The following is a 19,859-nucleotide window of genomic DNA, read 5'->3' as shown; positions in this document are numbered from 1 at the left end:
TTACGGTCATTTATTATAGACAATAAAGTGGTAGCAATTGGTAAGCTGTTTCCTGATGTTACCAATGGATTTTCATCATCACTATAAACACAATTTTTTAAATCAATTTTTTCTGCAACCTCACCTTCTAATGTGTTTCCAAATGGGTTTACCGAATCTATTTTTAAATTATCTAATGTTCTTTATTTTTTAAATAATTAAATATTAATATGATATATAAATGTATTAATATAAAAATATAAAAAAAATATCTAGTTTATGATATTCATACAATAAGGCTAAAGTATTTGAAAAGCATTTAAAATTATCTTTGTTTAAATAATAGCTAACAACTTGTGTTGAGGAAATCAATCTAAAAAAATTTAATTAAAGCATTAGTATTTATCTAATTATATATAAAGAGTATTTTTTAATAAATATTACAAAGAATTAACTTTATTATTTGCACATCCTGTTTGGACAGTTGCAATATTATTTATGTTTAAAGTGGAACATATTGTGATTTCATTAGAATTGGGACCAAACACATCAGATATTATTTTAGATAAACATTCTAAATCATCTGATTTTACAATTCTTCCATAAAATATAAAAAGTGTTAAAATTAAAAATATAAATTTTTTCATTTTTAAACGTTGTTGTTATTCGAGGTTTTTAAAAAAACAAAAACAAAAAAAAAAAAAATATTAAAAATTCCTTTTTTTTTTTTTTTTTTCGACCTTTTTATTTTTATTTCAAAAATTTGAAATTTTTTTTTTGGAGTGATTTGGATATTTTTAAGATTTTTCTCATAATTAATTGAATGAATAAAAATATAAAAATTTAATTTTTATGAAACTAAGTGAATATTTTTTTTGTTTTAAATTTTTTTTAATCCGAAAAAATCATTTTTATTTTTATTTTATTTTTTTTTAAAAAATTCAATGGAATAATTATGTTCCAAAGAAGCTATAGAATTAATATATTTATTTATGTTTTTTTTCATTGCGCTAACAGGGAAATTTAAAAGATAAAATTAGATCAAAATTTTATTTGAGTATAATAGTTCAAAATAATTTTCGGTCACAGAATTTCTTCTACCATTTTTTATTAAATTTCCATTTCTATCTAAATTCAAATACAAATATTTTACTTTACTCCCAAGTAATAATAAATCATTAAAATCTAAACCAACAATATTTTTAAAAAGATCTGCCCCATGAAACTGATAACGATCTATAAAATCAACTATAATTTTAAAATTAAACAAGAGAATTAATAATTTAACTTTTTATTAGTGGTTAGAAAATATAATAAATTATAAATTATAAATAATAAATTATAAATATTATTACATGACAAATTGTTTATTAATTTTGTTTAAGGAATTAATTAAGTGCAGTTATTGAGTGTAAGTGAAATTGATATTGGTTGTTAGTTTTTTTTAAAAAAAGCCAAGATGGCTCCTATTAAATTTTATTAATAGTTTGATTAAAATTTTTTTAATTCATTTTCATCTCCATTTGGCATGTATAAATTGTGGTTCTTTTTAAATGAAAATTTTTTTTTAATTATTAAAACCGATGTACGGTTTTTATTGTAAACAATGGCACCAACAATAAGGATTGTAACTACTGCAACACATGGTACAACGATTGCAACTGGTAACACCCAACTTGCACGTCCTGAGTTCGAGCATTTCTTGAATGATGGTGATACTAATACTGAAAAGTCTGGATCAATTGTTAATGATTCTGTAAAGTATGGTAAATTTATTCCAATAATAAATGATTGTTTATTTTTATTATTTTGTGTTGAGTTTGTTTGTGTTGGTATTGTTGTATTTGATATTAATGATGTTGTAATAAATGATTGTCTGTTATCGCTTAATACTCTATTGATAAATCTACCATTTAATACTTTTTGATTTTTTGAAATTGTAATATAGTTTAATAATTGGTTGCTGTTTAATAGTTCTGAATCTATTGATGTTTCTTTATTATTACATTGGTTATTTATGTTTTCGTTAATGTCATCTACTGATGATTCTATTCTAAGCTGTAGTTTATTTAAAGAACCTGTAAATGGATAGTTGTGGATTGAAACTGTTATTTTAATTGAGTCTTTATCTAATGTTAATTGTAATCCTGCAAATTCGTAATCTCTTTGTTCTTTTATATCTTCAACGGTATATGTAATGTTACAAATATCTGTAATATTTTGTTTAAATATATGAATATTGTTATTTGTAATATTGTTGTCAATAACCCATTTGTTTGTTAGATTATAAGTTAAAACAACATTGTCTAATACATCTAACTCGACTAATGATATAATTGATATTTCATATAGTGTTTGTTGATTGGTGATAACTGTTGAACCTGTACTTTCGTTAACTGTTGTGTTTGATTTGGGAATTTCAATTTCAGGTGGATTAGTTGGTGATGGTGTTGTTGTTGTACTGCCAGTTGTTGAAGGATTTTCTGTTGTTGTTTTTGAATTACAATCGAATCCACCCCATCCAGAGTAACATTTACATTGACCTGTTGACTTGTTACAATCTCCATTTAAAATACCGTTTAGTGAGCAATCTTTTGGACAACTATAGTTATCTTCATTATAATGGAACATATTATTACCGATCCACTCTTTATTATTTTGAACAATTTTAATTGATTTTGTACCTGATCCTGCGCCAATTGTACAGTTTACAAATGTTTCTGAAATGGTGTGAATAGGTTTACATTCTGCTCCATCGATATATATTTTTAAACCTACGTTTGGTGTTCCGAACCAACCATACAAATTTACTACACCTCCTTTGGTTGATGTTGATGATGCTGATGTTAAAAACTGATTTGGAGTACTGCATGTATCGCCTGTCCATTTTTGAATACAAATACATTTGCCAACTTTAGAATCACAAGAACCTTTTCCACTAGAAGCACCACAATCTGATGTACAAGGATTATTTATATTTATTTTGACATTAAAATCAACAGAGAGATTCGATTTTATATTTATAATTTTTGCAGGAATAGCATCTCCATTTGGTAAATTTTCTGGGTTATCAAATTGAACTGTAATGGTATTGAAATCAATATATTTGATTGTACCTTCAATATTTTCAAACTTAACTTTAAAATCAGCTTTATTATAAGAGAAGTTCGAACCTGTTATATTATATTCGTTACCGGAGCCCGAAATATTAATAAAAATTGGTGTTAAATCTATTGTAGCTAGTTTAAAATCTCTTGGACCAATTGTTACCACAACAGTTTCTGGTATTTCTCCGTTTGATGGAGACCATAATAAATTATATTCAGACTGTTTCACACCAACACTAAAATATAAATCATATAATTTGATCTGTGGACCACTTAATCCTAAATTATTACCAGTTAACAAAAGATATTTATTGCCTGATATAACAACTATTTCTAAATTTGGGACAAGAGAGCCAGTATCTAAAATTATTAAATATATTATAATTAAATATTAAAAACATAAAAATAATAATAGTAATAATAACAACAATAATAATAAAAAACTTACCACAAACACCTTTTTGTAACAAAGGATTGTTATCAAAATCGGAGGCAAACTCACTTTCATAACATACTTTACATTGAGGCCATGTACCAATAAGATTATTAGATTTCAAATAGCAATGAAAAGAGCAATAAGATTCTGGTATTGATCCCGTAAACCCATTGTTAGTTAAATAAAGGTTCTTAAGTAAAGGATACATCGAAAGGTCTGGTAATTCATAATTGTTTGATAGAAAATTGTTTTTAATATCCCTAAAAATAATGATGATATTAATAAAACAATTATAAATGTTTCTATCTTTTAAATTTTTAAAACTACTTACAATGTTTCAATGGTATTTGGTAGATCAGTTGGGAATATGGTTAAACCAGATCCATGGATAACAAGTGCAATTAAACTCTTTGGATATTTTTTAAAAGGAAGTTTTCCGTTGATATTAAAATTTGGGGAATCTACGAATTGGTGATAGTGTATACAACTATCGGGGAGTTCATAACCACCTGGGTCACCAACTTTAAAGGAACCCTGTATTTGCAAAGACTTATACTTATTAACTGATGATCCCAAAGAAATGGGGAAATCCATTTCTCCATCAAATGTTATTTTAAAAGTGCCTACTTTATTAAGTGTATCCAAATTTTCTAATGATGACTTTGATAATGATGAATCTTTATCTATCAACCATAATTGTAATTCTATAACTGGGATATTATAAAAATCTGGGACATTATTTGTGGCTATTTGTCTATTTAGTATTAGGATAAAGTTAATAATGAGTTCAAAATAAATATTCTTTTGAATTTAAACTTACAACTTATCAAAAACAAAAATAGGTGCTGGATCTATGTTTGTCAAATCGTTCACAAATTGTGTGAAGGCATTGTTGGGTAGTTGATCATAACCATAATTACTATTATATTGAAATAAAAAAAGAAATAAAAAACAAAATTAAAATATATCCCATAAAAAAACAAAAAAAATTACTTACAGATTTTTAACATATCTAAATGACAAAAAATTCATTTTTTTGATTGAATTACGGTCATTTGTTATAAACAATGAAGTGGTAACGGTTGGTAAGCTGGTTCCTGATGTTACCAATGGATTTTCACCATCACTAAAAAAACAATTTCTTAGTTCAATACTGGCTGCAACACCACGTTCTACTGTGTTTCCAAATGGGTTTACTGAATCTATATTTAAATTTTGTAATGTTCTGTATTTTTTTTATATATTATATAATTTATATAATTTAATATAAATATAAAAGTATAAATATAAAGGAAATAGAAATATCTATTTTATAATCACATTCATACAATATGGTTAAAATATTTGAAAAGCAATTAAAATTTTCCCGTTTTAAATTATAATAAACAACTTCTGTTGAGGAAATGAATCTAAATATTTTTTAATTTAAACATTAGTATTTGTCTAATTATATATGTATCATTTTTATAAAATATATATTACAAAGAATTAATTTTATTATCTATACAACCTGTTTGGACAGTTGCAATATTATTTATTGTAAAAGTGGAACATATTGAGACAGAATTGGGACCAAACACATCAGTTATTATTTTAGATAAACATTCCAAATCATCTGATTTTACAATTCTACCATAAAACATAAAAAGTGTTAAAATTAAATATAAAAATATAAACTTTTTCATTTATAAAGGTTGTTGTTATTTGAAGTTTTTAAAAAAAAAAAAAAAAAAACTTATAAAAATTCCTTTTTTTTTTTAAAAAATGTATCTTTTTATTTTTATTTTAAAAATTGAAATTTTTTTTTGTGGAGTGATTGGGATATTTTTAAGATTTTTATTATGATCAAGTGCAGTTATTGTGTGTAAGTGAAAAAAATATTGATTATTAATTTTTAAAAAAAAAAAAAAAGCCAAGATGGTTCTTATTAAATTTTATTTATGGTTTTATTAAAATTTTTTTAATTCATTTTCATCTCCATTTGGCATGTATAAATTGTGGTTCTTTTTAAATGAAAATTTTTTTTTGATTATCAAAACAGAAGCACGGTTTTTATTGTAAACAATGGCACCAATAATAAAGATTGTAATTACTGCAACACATGGTACAACGATTGCAACTGGTAACACCCAACTTGCACGTCCTGAGTTCGAGCATTTCTTGAATGATGGTGATACTAATACTGAAAAGTCTGGATCAATTGTTAATGATTCTGTAAAGTATGGTAAATTTATTCCAATAATAAATGATTGTTTATTTTTATTATTTTGTGTTGAGTTTGTTGGTGTTGTTGTGTTTGATATTAATGATGTTGTAATAAATGATTGTCTGTTATCGCTTAAAACTCTATTGATAAATCTACCATTTAATACTTTTTGATTTTTTGAAATTGTAATATAGTTTAATAATTGGTTGCTGTTTAATAGTTCTGAATCTATTGATGTTTCTTTATTATTACATTGGTTATTTATGTTTTCGTTAATGTCATCTACTGATGATTCTATTCTGAGCTGTAGTTTATTTAAAGAACCTGTAAATGGATAGTTGTGAATTGAAACTGTTATTTTAATTGAATCTTTATCTAATGTTAATTGTAATCCTGCAAATTCGTAATCTCTTTGTTCTTTTATATCTTCAATGGTATATGTAATGTTGCAATTATCTGTAATATTTTGTTTAAATATATGAATATTGTTATTTGTAATATTATTGTCAATAACCCATTTGTTTGTTAGATTATAGGTTAAAACAACATTGTCTAATACATCTAACTCGACTAATGATATAATTGATATTTCATATAGTGTTTGTTGATTGGTGATAACTGTTGAACCTGTACTTTCGTTAACTGTTGTGTTTGATTTGGGAATTTCAATTTCAGGTGGATTAGTTGGTGATGGTGTTGTTGTTGTACTGCCGGTTGTTGAAGGATTTTCTGTTGTTGTTTTTGAATTACAATCGAATCCACCCCATCCAGAGTAGCATTTACATTGGCCTGTTGACTTGTTACAATCTCCATTTAAAATACCGTTTAGTGAGCAATCTTTTGGACAACTATAGTTATCTTCATTATAATGGAACATATTATTACCGATCCACTCTTTATTATTTTGAACAATTTTAATTGATTTTGTACCTGATCCTGCGCCAATTGTACAGTTTACAAATGTTTCTGAAATGGTGTGAATAGGTTTACATTCTGATCCATCGATATATATTTTTAAACCGGCATTTGGTGTTCCGAACCAACCATATAAATTTACTACACCTCCTTTGGTTGATGTTGATGATGCTGATGTTAAAAACTGATTTGGAGTACTGCATGTATCGCCTGTCCATTTTTGAATACAAATACATTTGCCAACTTTAGAATCACATGAACCTTTTCCACTAGAAGCACCACAATCTGATGTACAATGTTTAAAAATATTTATTTTGACATTAAAATCAACAGAGAGATTTGATTTTATATTTATAATTTTTGCAGGAATAGCATCTCCATTTGGTAAATCTTCTGGGTTATCAAATTGAACTGTAATGGTATTGAAATCAATATATTTGATTGTACCTTCAATATTTTCAAACATAACTTTAAAATCAGCTTTATTATAAGAGAAGTTCGAACCTGTTATATTATATTCGTTACCGGATCCCGAAATATTAATAAAAATTGGTGTTAAATCTATTGTAGCTAGTTTAAAATCTCTTGGACCAATTGTTACCACAATAGTTTCTGGTATTTCTCCGTATGATGGAGACCATAATAAATTATATTCAGACTGTTTCACACCAACACTAAAATATAAATTATATTTTTGTATGTGTGGACCACTTAATCCTAAATTATTACCAGTTAAAAAAAGATATTTATTGCCTGATATACCAACTATTTTTAAACTTGGGACAAGAGAGCCAGTATCTAAAATTATTAAATTTATATTATAATTAAGTAATAAAAAACAAAGATTTTCTAACAATAATAATAATAATAAAATACTTACCACAAACACCTTTTTGTAACAAAGGATTGTTATCAAAACTGGTAAAAAAATCACTTTCATAACATACTTTACATTGAGGCCATGTACCAGTAAGATTATTAAATGGAAAACTACATAGAAGAGAGCAATAAGATTCTGGTATTGATCCTGAGAACCCAGTGTTGTATAGATAAAGGTAATTAAGTAAAGGATACATCGAAAGGTCTGGTAATTCACCATTGTTTGATAGAAAATTGTTTTTAATATCCCTAAAATAATGATGATATTAATAAAACAATTATAAATGTTCCTATCTTTTAATTTTTTAAACTACTTACAATGCTTCAATGGTATTTGGTAGATCGGTTGGGAATATGGTTAAACCAGATGCATAGATACTAAGTGTAGTTAAATTCTTTGGATATTTTTTAAAAGGAAGTTTTCCGTTGATATTAAAATTTGGAGATTCTTTGAATTGGTAATAGTATAAACAACTATCTGGGAGTTCATAACCACTTTTGTCAACAACTTTAAAGGAGCCAAATATTTTCAAAGATTCATACCTATTATTTGATGATCCCAAAGGAATGGGAAAATCCATTTCTCCATCAAATTTTATTTGAAAAGTGACCACTTTGTTTAGTGTATTCAAATTTTCTAATGATAATGTTGAATCTTTATCTATCAACCATACTCGTAGTTCATTAACATTGATATTATAAAAATTTGGGACATTGTTTGTGGCTATATCGCTATTTGATATAAAGATAAAGTTAATAATGAGTTCAAAATAAATTTATTGTAATTAAACTTACAAAGTATAAAAAATTTGTGCTGGATCTATGTCTGGCAAATCGTTCACAAACTGTGTGAAGGCATCGTTGGGCAGTGTAAAATAACCATAATAACTATAATATTGAAATAAAAAAAGAAAAAACAAAATTAAAATATATCCCATAAAAAACAAAAATGATTATATTACTTACATATTTTTAACATATCTAAATGACATAAATTTCATTTTTTTGATTGAATTACGGTCATTTTGTATATATAATGAAGTGGTAACGGTTGGTAAGCTGGTTCCTGATGTTACCAATGGATTTTCACCATCACTAAAAAAACAATTTCTTAAATCAATCATTTCTGTAACACCACGTTCTAATGTATTTCCAAATGGGTTTACTGAATCTATATTTAAATTTTCTAAAACTCTTTATTTTTTTATATATATAAAATAAATGTATGTATAAGTATAATTGTATTAATCCATAAATATATATAAGAGATATCTATTTTATGATATTCATACATTGATTTTAAAATATTTGAAAAGCAATTAAAATTTTCTTGTTTTAAATAATTGTCAAGAACTTGTGTTGAGGAAATGAATCTAAATATTTTAAATTTTAACATTAGTATTTATCTAATTATATACAAGGTGTATTTTTTAAAATAAATATTACAAATAACTAACTTCATTATTTACACAGTCTGTTCGGACAGTAGCAATACCATTTATTGTTAAAGTGGAACATATTGAGACACCAGAGATGGGACCAAACAAATCAATTATTATTTTAGATAAACATGATAAATCATCTGATTTTACAATCGTATCATTAAATACCAAAAGTATTAGAATTAAATATAAAAAAATTTTCATTTATAAACGTTGTTATAATATTACAACGAGTTTTTTTAAAAAAACAAAAACAAAAAAAAACCATAAAATGCCTTTTTTTAAAAAAATTTAAAATTTTTTTTAAATATTTTTTTTTTGTGGAGTGATTCAGATATTTTTAAGATTTTTAATATTATTGTTTTTATTTTTGTAATTTTGGTGTGATTTTTTATTTAAACTCGAAAAAAAATAAAAATAAAATTAAAAGAATTTTTTAAATTTATATTTATTTATGTTTTTTTTATTTTACTAATACCAACAAATTATTTTTATTTTTAATACCAATTATTTTTTTTTTTATCTTTTTTATTGTTTCGTTTTTTTTTTTTTTTTTTGGTTTATTACTATTTACTGCTTGTAAGTTTTTTACATAAATGAAATCCAAGTATATCATCAATTTTACATTCCGACTCTTGATCACATGGAGAACTACCTATATATATACCATTTTCATTTATAGTATGACTGCATATATGATTGACCCGAGATGCATGAAGACAGGTAGCTATTGGAAAGATGCCTAATGTTACACAATAAGTTTTTGGATTATCACAATCACTTTGACTTGAACACAACTAATTTTTATTAAATATTTAAAAAAAATATATATATTAAGACTATGTTAAATATTATGATTATAATAACTCTGGGGGAATATACTTACAATCTGACCGTTTGAAAAACTGGCTATAGAAATAACAATTAATAATAAAATGAAATAATACAATTTCATTTTTTTTTTTATTTTTTTTTTTTATTGTTTTTTATTTTATTTATTTTTATTTTTTGTATTTTTTAAAATATATAGGAATAGAAATTTATACTACTTTATTGGATTTTTGAATATGCTTTATATAATAATATACCCAAAAATAAAAAAAATTAAATTAAATTTTAAAAAAAAAAATAAAAACAAAAAAATAAAAATAAATTGTTTTTTAATTTTAATTTTTTGTGTGTGTATGTATGCATGTATTTTTATGTATGTATGTATGTGTGTATGTGTTAGGGTAGTGGGGGAGGTTGGTGAGTAACTATTATTTTGTTCCAAATATAATTATTATTTTTATCATATAAAGAAATAAATTAATTTAAAAATAGAATCAACTTTTTTTTTTATTTTTTATTTTTTTAAGTGTTTCTAATAATAGCAAAAATTATAAATTATAAATTATATATTGTATAGGTTAATATTTAACTTTTGTATTAATAAATTAAATATATTTCTTATTTTCTAATAATTTTATTTTTTATTCTTTTGAGCTAATTTCCATCAAAGACGAGTAAATCCTCGCATTTTCCTTTACCAGTTTCATTTTCTATACATTTCAAAGATCCGCCACATGGAGGGAGACCATTGACATATACCCCATTTTCATCTACTTTAGTGCTGCATGGTAAACCTAGTTTTGATGATAAAAGGCAAAAGTTAAGACCACCATCAGCCAATTTTACACAATTACTCTCAATGCAATCCTCTTTTTTTTGGCAATTCTATAAATAAAATTTTAAGCTATTAATGAAACTCCTTATATAAATAAAAAAAAAAAATTAAAATTATACTTACTAAAGCGTTTGATATTGAAATAAACAATATTGAAATAATTAAAAATAGAGCAATATTAGATTTCATAATTATTGTTATTATTATTATTTGATAGGAGAAAGACAATATTTTATTATAATAAAAACTCAAAAAAACAAATTTAGAAAAAAAATATGGAAACAATGATTTTTGAAATTAATAAAAAAATAAAAATAAAAAAATAAAAAAATAAAAAAATAAAAAAAAAAAATGGTGGTTGTGTGTTATGGGGTATGTGTGTGAATTAAAAGCTAATAAAGGATGTCCTATTTCATACTATTGTTATTAAAAAACTCTCTACAAAAAATATAATTTGTTTTCCAAACTATTTATATAAATTTCAAAAATTAATATAATCATTAAAAATCGATGGCTTTAATAAAAAACACAAATAAAATCATAAAAATAATAATAAAAAATATTTTTTACATGGAGAGTTGTGTTAAAGTGGGTTAAAACAAAAAAGAAAGTAACAACACTAAGTGTTAATCTCATTTTATTCCGTCATGTTATTTTTAGCTTCTGTCTATTCAAACAATAGTGCACATTTTTATTTTTATTATGGTTGTTTTTGACACAATAACCCAAACAATAACAACAATAATGATATCAATGTGTGTGATTTTTGTTATAAAAAAACAATGTGAGTGTTTATAGTGTGTGAGATGAAACTTTCAACATATTGTTATATTTTTCTACGATTTCTAAAATTATACTATGTCTATAATTACGATTCAATAAAAAATAAAAAAATCACCCTATTTATTATTTTTCCTATTAAAAACTCATTTAAGAAATACAATCTTTCAAATAATAATTTAAAAGACCTTATAAAATTCACTTACCTATCAATTGAGGTTTTAGGATCATTGATAACCTAATTTTTGCATTATGGGTAGCTCCCACACAATAATTTTAAAGTTTTTTCCCATTAAGGTTCTATTTTTTATGCCTTTTTTTTTTTAATATTAATATTTTTTTAATATTTTTTTTATTTTATTTTTTATTAATATAATTCATTATTTTAAACTTTTCTTTAGAGATATATAAATGGAAAAGTTAGTCTTAGTAAAAAAAAATAATTTTTTAAAAATTTAAAAAAAATTATTTTTAAATTAATTTTATTTTTTTTTTTATTTATTTTTTTTTAATTTTATAAAATAGTTTTTTATTTTTTTTATTTTATTATTTATTTATATATTCGAATATAATAAATAAAAAAACAATATCAACAAAATGGAATCGAACCAATTCGAAAATTTACAATTTAAAACTAATGAAGGTTTTTTTGGGAATATATCAACACAAACAAATCAGTATTGGAATGATATAGGAAGCACAGGTGATGGATTTCTAAACAAAATTAAATCCAATATACCGTCAAAATTAGGTGGTACTCCTTCACCAGCGGAATCAAAAACTTTTTATCAAGAACTACAAGAATCTTCATCATTATCTTATTTCCAAAGATTAATTGCATTTGTGGTTTTTATAGTTATCGGTATCTTTTTTTTAGGCATGGTATGTTCATAATATTAATAATAACAATAATGATAATAATAAAAATGTTATAAAATATTAATTTCATTATATATAAATATCTTCTAGTCAACTTTTGTACTATTTATTCCAAGACAATTTGCAAAATTTTATTCATTGGGTAGTTTATCAATTATTATCGGATTAATAGTTTTAGTGGGAGTTAAAAAACAAATTCAAAATATAATGTCATCAAGAGAAAGAATGTTATCAACAGGACTATATCTTAGTTCAATTTTTGCAACTATTTATTTTGCAATCATTCTTCAATCAACATTATTAACCTTATTCTTTGTAATTCTTCAATTTATCACTGTAATTTGGTATTCATTATCCTATATACCATTTGGTCAATCAATGCTAACCTCAGCTTTTAGTTTTTTTACCAAATAAATTAAATAATAAAATAAATGTAACATAAATAAAATATAAATAATAATAATATTCATAAAAATGTATTATTTTTATTCATAAAATAAAATAAATAAAAAACTCTATTTATTTGTTTTTTCTTTTTTTTTAATTAAAAAGTTTTAAAAAATAAATTTATACAAGCAACATTTTTTGAAGTTATTAGTTTTTCGATTAATTCGGGCCATTGAACCACGGTCCAATCTGATAAATGTTGTAATATTTTACCTGATAGTGATAGATCTTTGACTCTTGCTAAACTTTCAATATAAACAACCTTTGATTTCTTTATACGTAACCAAGTGAGTATTTTAACAGCAAGGCATAATGGTACACAGGTACCTGGTCCATTACATATTAAAACATCTGGTCTTTCTTTAAATATTAATAACATTGAATAAAATAATGCGATTAACTATTGTTTTTTTAGATTTAAAAATTGATATTAGTATTGGTAACTATAACTTTTTTTCACTTTTATATTATTTTATACTCACAGTTGTAAAAATACTATGAATATATGATTGTCCAACATTTCTACTTCTTGGGATCTTTTTAATTATTGGCTTTGGTTGTTTATTTGATGATGACTCTTTATCGTCATTCTTTCTATAATTGCTTTCTTCAATAAATATTTTATCCTCTGATCTTTTATCATTGTCTGCTAAAACATAAACAAATGGATTGAATCTAGATCTATCGACATTTTTTAATAAATAAAACATTTCAGTAGTATGACCGCCAGAACCTAAAACTACCATTGTTTTTAATGATTTATTATTATTTGTTTGATCTCCTTTTATATTAAATTCGCTTTTTAATGAATTTGCAAATAATTTTTGTGATTTATTTAAAATACTTGGGTCTAAATGCTCTCTATTGTTAATGTATTCTACCAATTTACCATTTTCGAAATTTTCGTATAATGAATCAGGTGTACTTGATAAAATATAACAAAGTTCTGATAATTTATCTGCTAGCTCAACTTGGTGATTATGCATTAATTTATCATTAACTACACATAAACATGGTTTATTATTTTCTAATGATTCTACAATCGATCCTGAACCTATATTATTATCGTAATTGTTATTATTATTAAAACTACGGGTGGGTTTTTAATTGTATATTGTAAAAATGATAATAATAATAATTACCTGCATGTGATACAATCAAGTCTGCATTTTTCATATAATCTGAAAGTGATGGTCTGTAATCGAAATAATATGAATCAAAAGTTGATGATGATTTACCAAATAATGAATCTTCGATTTCTTTAGTTAATGGTACTGAATTTTCAATTTCTTTAGTGTAATTACCTATTTGAATAATTAATTTGTTATAACCAAGTTCTTTTAACAAATTAAAGAATTTTGGTGTATCAACTTTATCTATTAAATCATCAAATTTAGTTGTACCAACAGTAACAAACACAATTTTATTTTTAGCCATTGTTTATTTGTATTTATTTTATTTTAATTAATTTAAATGAAGTAAAGAAAAAAAAAATAATGATGATTTTAAAAAAAAAATTTTAAAATTTAAAATTTTTTAATTTTTTTTTTTTTATATTTTTTTAAAAATATAAAATAACACACAAATAAATAAACTTTTTTAATTTTTTTATTAGAATGATTTTTAATTGGTTGTTTTTAAAAACACCCATTTAAAAATAATTTATTTTGATTTTTCTGATTTTACAAGTTTTGGTGCGCCACTTGAAGTTGGTTTTTCCTTATATGTTCCAAACATTTTATCTAAGAAAGTAAATCTTGAGGCATAATTACAGGTAAATTCTTTATGATGATAATCGTGGAATGATGTACCACCCCAATATGGCATGTGGTTTAATGGGAATAATTCTAAATCATAGCCACTATGAGTAAGAACTGCATCTAATTGACGAATAATGAACCAAGAATAAAAAGTGAAGAAATGTGGTCTGATCATTAAAGCAGGGGCAAAGGTTGCAAATCCTAAAAAGACAACTTCGACTGGATGGGCATATGATGCTGTAAAACCAAATGGTGCTGAATAATAATGATGTTCTTTATGTACATTCTTATAGAACCATGGGTAGTGGAAACCTCTGTGCATCCAATATTGGAAGAAATCTTCACCAAGTAAGCAAAGGAAAATATCTAAACAAAATCTCCAACTAGGATATATGAAAAATTTGTAATTATTAATTATTTGTTTTTTTTTTTTTTTTTTTTTTTGTAAATATATCAACTTACAATGGTGGTAATGGGAGGGTATAAGTCATTCCTAAATATTTGGTCATTGGGAAGGATAATACACCCAATGGTAAGATAACTAAAATATAATTGGTGACTAAATTTTCAATACATTTTTTGATATCTGAAGATGATGGATATTTCTAATAAAATAATATTATTAATATTAATAATTGATTTTTTATTCTTTTCTTTTTCTTTTTAAATAAACTTACAGTAACTTGTAATTTTCTTTTTGGGAAAAGTTTATATTTATCAAAAAGATAAAAAATAAAGCCACCAATTGCATACAAAACAGCCATTGCAGTATAAAAAATTAAGAATAAACCAAACTCTCCATAACTAAAAAAAAATAAAAAATTAGAATTTAGGAATTAAATAAACCATTTAAACTATAATTATTTTAAACTAACCTTTGAAGAATCCAAGCCCAGCCATATTCAATAAAATTTGCTGGTTGTGGATCGAGTTGGCTAATTTGATAATTAGCACTGGATTTGAATAAAGCAGTGATATCAGCTAATTTCAACATGTTTGTTTTTTATGTGAAAAGTAAACTGATATTTACAAAAATAAAATAAAATAATATTAAATTATATATATTTAAATTATATAACAAGTTATTATTATTATTTATAAAAAATTAATAAAAATTAATTTGTCAAAAAAAATGAAGTTTTATAAAAACTCGAATAAAAATTTTATATTTGACAAATTAATAATAAATAAAACTATTGTTATTTTATTATATTAAGTGTTATTATGTTTAATTAAATAAAAAAAAAAAAAAAAAAAAAAGGAAAATAAAAAAAATCATTTTTACGAAAATAAAATAAAAAAAAATAAAATAAAATAAAATAAAACAAAAAATGTTTTTTTTTTATTTTTTTTATTTTTTTGATGTTAACACTATGGAAAATCAAAATAATTTTGGTATTTTGATAGATTCTGAATTTGTATTTCCATAAAAAGAATATAGAAGATTCTTAAAAAATACTAATAACACACAACTATTACTTTTTTTTTTTTTTTTAAAAAAATTTTTTAAAAAAAATATTAAGATTAGGGAAAAATAATGTTTTTTATTGATACTGATATTTATTATTTTATTACAATGTTTAAAGTTTTTATTTTTTTTTTGATGGTTTGGTGAAATATTATTCTTTGGATTTGAGTTTATTTATTTTAAAAATGGTTTTTATAAATCCAACTCTTATTTTTAGAATCAAAAAACATATCATATGATTTTATTATAATTATAATTAATCTAGTATGACATAAAATTAATCCGAAAAAAATAGTTTTCAAAAAATTAATGGATTCATATATTTTTTATTACTTTTATGATAATCTTTTTAAATTTAAATAAAATGAAAATTTATATTTTATTTTTTTTTAATTTATTGATTGATTATTTAAAACTATTAATTATTATAATTGATTAAAACACAGTTTTGTTTTTTTAAATTAAAATTTTTTTTTTTTAAAATTTTTTTTAAAATTTTTTTTTTTATATAATTTAATAAAAAAACAATGAATAAAATAGATAATAATATAGATAATAGCAACAAAAACAACAATTATAATAATAATAATAATAATAATATAGATAATAATGACCAAAATGAAAAGTTATTTTGGTCAGTGTTTAGAAATTATTTTTTATTCAACGCCATATTCGACTTTATAAGAATCAAAAAATTTAGATGTGAATATACATGTATTCCACTACATTCTATGGACTATTTAATAGATAATAATTTAATTGAGGTTTTAAAATATAGAGTTTTATCATCAAAATTTTTACTTTTCAACACCAAAGGGGATAAAAGAAGGATTTATAAACACAAAAAATTATTTTCAGCTATTTCATCAAAAATCAAAGACCATAAATTTTATAGAAACCTATTTGTAAATAATTTAAATCTGTATATCCAATACGATTTTGAAAAGTTATTAGATGCAATTTATGAAAATGATAATTTAGTAGCAATTACCAGTCTCTATAAATCGTACGAAAACATTATCGAGCAGTGCAGACTCTACTCCATCGATATGATAGCTATACAATTTGACAAATATTTGTTAGACTATCACAGTATTAAAGTTTCAAATTTCATCCTCAAGAAATTCTATAACCATCCTCGTAACAATATCAACTATTTAAAAGAGCAAAAGCAAAAAGAAACCAACTTTAACAATAACAAAGACCCACAAACTGTCTATGGTACTTCCAGCAGAAAGCAAAATCCCCAATTTAATAATAATGATACAAGAATTTTAACATCAGAAATAGTGTGGAATTCAATTATGAATGTAATAAGTAAAGACAGAGCCATTATTTTATTAGAACAACAACTAATAAATCAAGATATCGCCAATAACAGCAACAGCAATAATAACAATAATAAATCACTCACTAACAATCCATATTTTGAATTTGTAAACAAATTGAATTGGGCAAAAATTTCAAGCAGATATTTCAAATTTTTAAACTCTGTAATAAATGATATTAGTATTCCACCACCAACACAAAACTTCAAATTCTTTTCGCCACAAAGTTGGAGAGATTTAATGGGCACTCTTTTCTCTCACGATCCATTTGAATTAAATTTTAAAGTTAAATGGCTTTTTGAAGCATGCAAAACAATTCAATCTCTAAATTTTTATAATCATGAAAAGGAGTGCATAGAAATTATAAAAAAAAATGGCGGAGGGGTTTTAAGAATCAATTATTTACTATCAAAAGAAGAACTAAATGAAATGGTATTTTCAACATATGAGTTAAATCAAACTATAAATGAAATAAATTTAAAAGATAATTTCAACCAAAAGGTTTTAAAGCTGGTCAGAGCTTATTTAGAAGCTGGTAAACTATCAATTTTATATAAAAGAAATATTGGTTACTATTCCATATTTGGCAATGATGATTTTCAAAAAATTGATTTTACAACAATATTAAATAATAATAATAATAATAGCAATAGTAATAATAATTTGTTTCCAATCAATAAAAATTTATTTTTAAATTCATTTAAATATGGCAAATTTGAATTATTAAATGAATACTTAATAAGAACAAACGATAAAGAACCGGCTAACTCTATTATCTCAACAATACAGGAAGAACTCGCAAAGGAAAATTCAATTTTGTTTAAATACTGTAACAACTTTGAAAATCAAATTCAATTTTTAAATAACTGTTATAATTTAATTATAAACGAATCAATTAAACCAACCCATAAAATCAATGCAAATTTTATCTTTTCTTTAATAATACCAACTGATAACACAACTTTAATAAATGAGTCTTTTAAAATTTTTAAAGATTTAATAATAAATAGTAGCAATAATAACAATAGTTACAAAACAATCACGTCAATTGAAAATAATTATAAAAATCTTTTTTTATATATTAAATCTTCACCAGCTTTAATTTGTTTATTAGATTTATTTAATAATAATAATTACAATAATACAGTTAGCAAAGAATTATTTAATTATCAAACTTGGTATTTCAATGGTAGATTGGATTTATTATCACTATATATAAACAAATTAAATGAAAAGTTAAAGTTTTTATCATTAAAAGATTGTGGTTTTAAACTATCATCAAAGCAATATGAAAACTATCTTTCAGCCATTAAATATTCATTACAAAGAAAAGATCAGTTTGAAATTAGTTTATCAGCAATAAAGGATACAATTCTACAAACCAACTATTGCAAAAACAATAATGTAGAAAGATTTACAACCTCAAAAGATATCGAAATAATAAAATACCTAATCGAAAATACAAAAGAATCCTATAAACCTATAGAGATGGTTAATCATTCCAATGATGCTATTAATATGCCGATTGCAAATTTTTATTCATGGCTTTTTAAGGAAAGATCAAATGATATTGAAAATGGAAGATGCCAAATTAGCAAACCAGAGTTAGTTTTATTGCAATACTATTCCAACAACCTTGATTTCTTTTACCAGTCCAAACTTATTCCAGATATCAAGCTAGTAATAGAGGCCATTGCCTCAAGTGGTGATTTCAAATCTTTGGGAAAACTATTCGACTCTAGTAATATCCTCCTCCAAAAGGTAGCTGAAAATAGACAAATTCTCGTTAAATCTTTTGTAAAGCTTGGCGACCATAGAGTAGTAGAATATTTCGACTGGGAAAACAAATTCTATAATAAAACCTTAGTAAAACTTATCTTTTATAATGACCATATTTCTTTAGCTTTGGAAGTATTCCGCTCCACTTTCTATAGCAATGGAGTAACATCACTAACCTTCTTTAGTAGAAACATCAACAAACATTCAAAACTAGACTATAAGAAAATATATTTAGAATGTTTAAGAATACAAAAACCAATTTAAACTGTTGTATCAAATAAATTTCAATATGCACTTTTGAATTTTCTTTTTTAAATATAAATTATTATTTCCAAACACTGTTTTAAACAGCTTTCCCGTATAAACTATTATTTCCAAACACTGTTTTAAACGTTTTAAACAATGTTCCCATATAAATTATTATTTTTTTAATATAAATTAATTACGTTTTAAAAGTTTTAAACTTTTTTTTTTTTTTTAAAGCAAAGATAATTAAAAGTAAATGCTTTAAATTAATCAATGTTTTCAAATATAAACTATTTTTTCCCAAACACTGTTTTAAACGTTTTAAATAGTGTTCAAAAATAAACTATTTTTTATACGTTACAGTGTTTAAATTTTTTTTATTTTTTTTTTAAAAAGTGAAGATAATTAAAAGCAAATACTTTAAATTAATCAGTAAAATAAAATATTTTTTACCAAACACTTTTTTAAACTTTTTTTTTTTTTTTTTTTTTTTTAAAAGTGAAGATAATAAAAAGCAATGCTTTTAATTAATCAGTAAAATT

General features: G+C 23.2%; 7 protein-coding genes across 7 annotated transcripts; 2 read left to right on the top strand and 5 right to left on the bottom strand.

Annotated features, from left to right (window-relative positions):
* Positions 1 to 1,470: 1,470 nt before the first annotated feature.
* DICPUDRAFT_36866 (uncharacterized protein) lies at positions 1,471 to 8,250 on the bottom strand (the record flags this gene model as incomplete). Its single annotated transcript, XM_003290082.1, has 5 exons — positions 1,471 to 2,933; positions 6,437 to 6,576; positions 6,829 to 7,441; positions 7,524 to 7,771; positions 7,841 to 8,250. Coding segments are annotated over 5 exons (2,874 nt in total), but the record flags the coding sequence as incomplete, so codon positions are not given.
* A 1,280-nt stretch (positions 8,251 to 9,530) lies between these two features.
* DICPUDRAFT_154622 (uncharacterized protein) lies at positions 9,531 to 9,919 on the bottom strand (the record flags this gene model as incomplete). The annotated part of the gene is made up of 2 exons (XM_003290081.1): positions 9,531 to 9,761; positions 9,851 to 9,919. The coding sequence occupies 2 exons, from the start codon at positions 9,917 to 9,919 to the stop codon at positions 9,531 to 9,533; spliced, it is 300 nt and encodes a 99-aa protein (XP_003290129.1).
* A 530-nt stretch (positions 9,920 to 10,449) lies between these two features.
* On the bottom strand, positions 10,450 to 10,819 carry DICPUDRAFT_154621 (uncharacterized protein; the record flags this gene model as incomplete). Its single annotated transcript, XM_003290080.1, has 2 exons — positions 10,450 to 10,680; positions 10,754 to 10,819. The coding sequence occupies 2 exons, from the start codon at positions 10,817 to 10,819 to the stop codon at positions 10,450 to 10,452; spliced, it is 297 nt and encodes a 98-aa protein (XP_003290128.1).
* Positions 10,820 to 12,007: 1,188 nt separating this feature from the next.
* On the top strand, positions 12,008 to 12,703 carry DICPUDRAFT_154620 (uncharacterized protein; the record flags this gene model as incomplete). Its single annotated transcript, XM_003290086.1, has 2 exons — positions 12,008 to 12,292; positions 12,380 to 12,703. The coding sequence occupies 2 exons, from the start codon at positions 12,008 to 12,010 to the stop codon at positions 12,701 to 12,703; spliced, it is 609 nt and encodes a 202-aa protein (XP_003290134.1).
* Positions 12,704 to 12,833: 130 nt separating this feature from the next.
* DICPUDRAFT_88818 (uncharacterized protein) lies at positions 12,834 to 14,173 on the bottom strand (the record flags this gene model as incomplete). The annotated part of the gene is made up of 4 exons (XM_003290079.1): positions 12,834 to 13,136; positions 13,219 to 13,264; positions 13,313 to 13,790; positions 13,879 to 14,173. 4 exons carry the CDS (start codon positions 14,171 to 14,173, stop codon positions 12,834 to 12,836), a joined length of 1,122 nt encoding a protein of 373 aa, XP_003290127.1.
* A 225-nt stretch (positions 14,174 to 14,398) lies between these two features.
* Positions 14,399 to 15,490, bottom strand: DICPUDRAFT_80876 (uncharacterized protein; the record flags this gene model as incomplete). Its single annotated transcript, XM_003290078.1, has 4 exons — positions 14,399 to 14,879; positions 14,959 to 15,101; positions 15,174 to 15,300; positions 15,372 to 15,490. The coding sequence occupies 4 exons, from the start codon at positions 15,488 to 15,490 to the stop codon at positions 14,399 to 14,401; spliced, it is 870 nt and encodes a 289-aa protein (XP_003290126.1).
* A 1,001-nt stretch (positions 15,491 to 16,491) lies between these two features.
* Positions 16,492 to 19,335, top strand: DICPUDRAFT_80875 (uncharacterized protein; the record flags this gene model as incomplete). Its single annotated transcript, XM_003290085.1, has 1 exon — positions 16,492 to 19,335. The coding sequence occupies one exon, from the start codon at positions 16,492 to 16,494 to the stop codon at positions 19,333 to 19,335; it is 2,844 nt and encodes a 947-aa protein (XP_003290133.1).
* Positions 19,336 to 19,859: the final 524 nt, after the last annotated feature.

Source organism: Dictyostelium purpureum, assembly GCF_000190715.1.
Source record: "Dictyostelium purpureum unplaced genomic scaffold DICPUscaffold_207, whole genome shotgun sequence".
Taxonomy (NCBI): domain Eukaryota; phylum Evosea; class Eumycetozoa; order Dictyosteliales; family Dictyosteliaceae; genus Dictyostelium; species Dictyostelium purpureum.
This window is presented reverse-complemented; position numbering and strand designations above follow the sequence as displayed.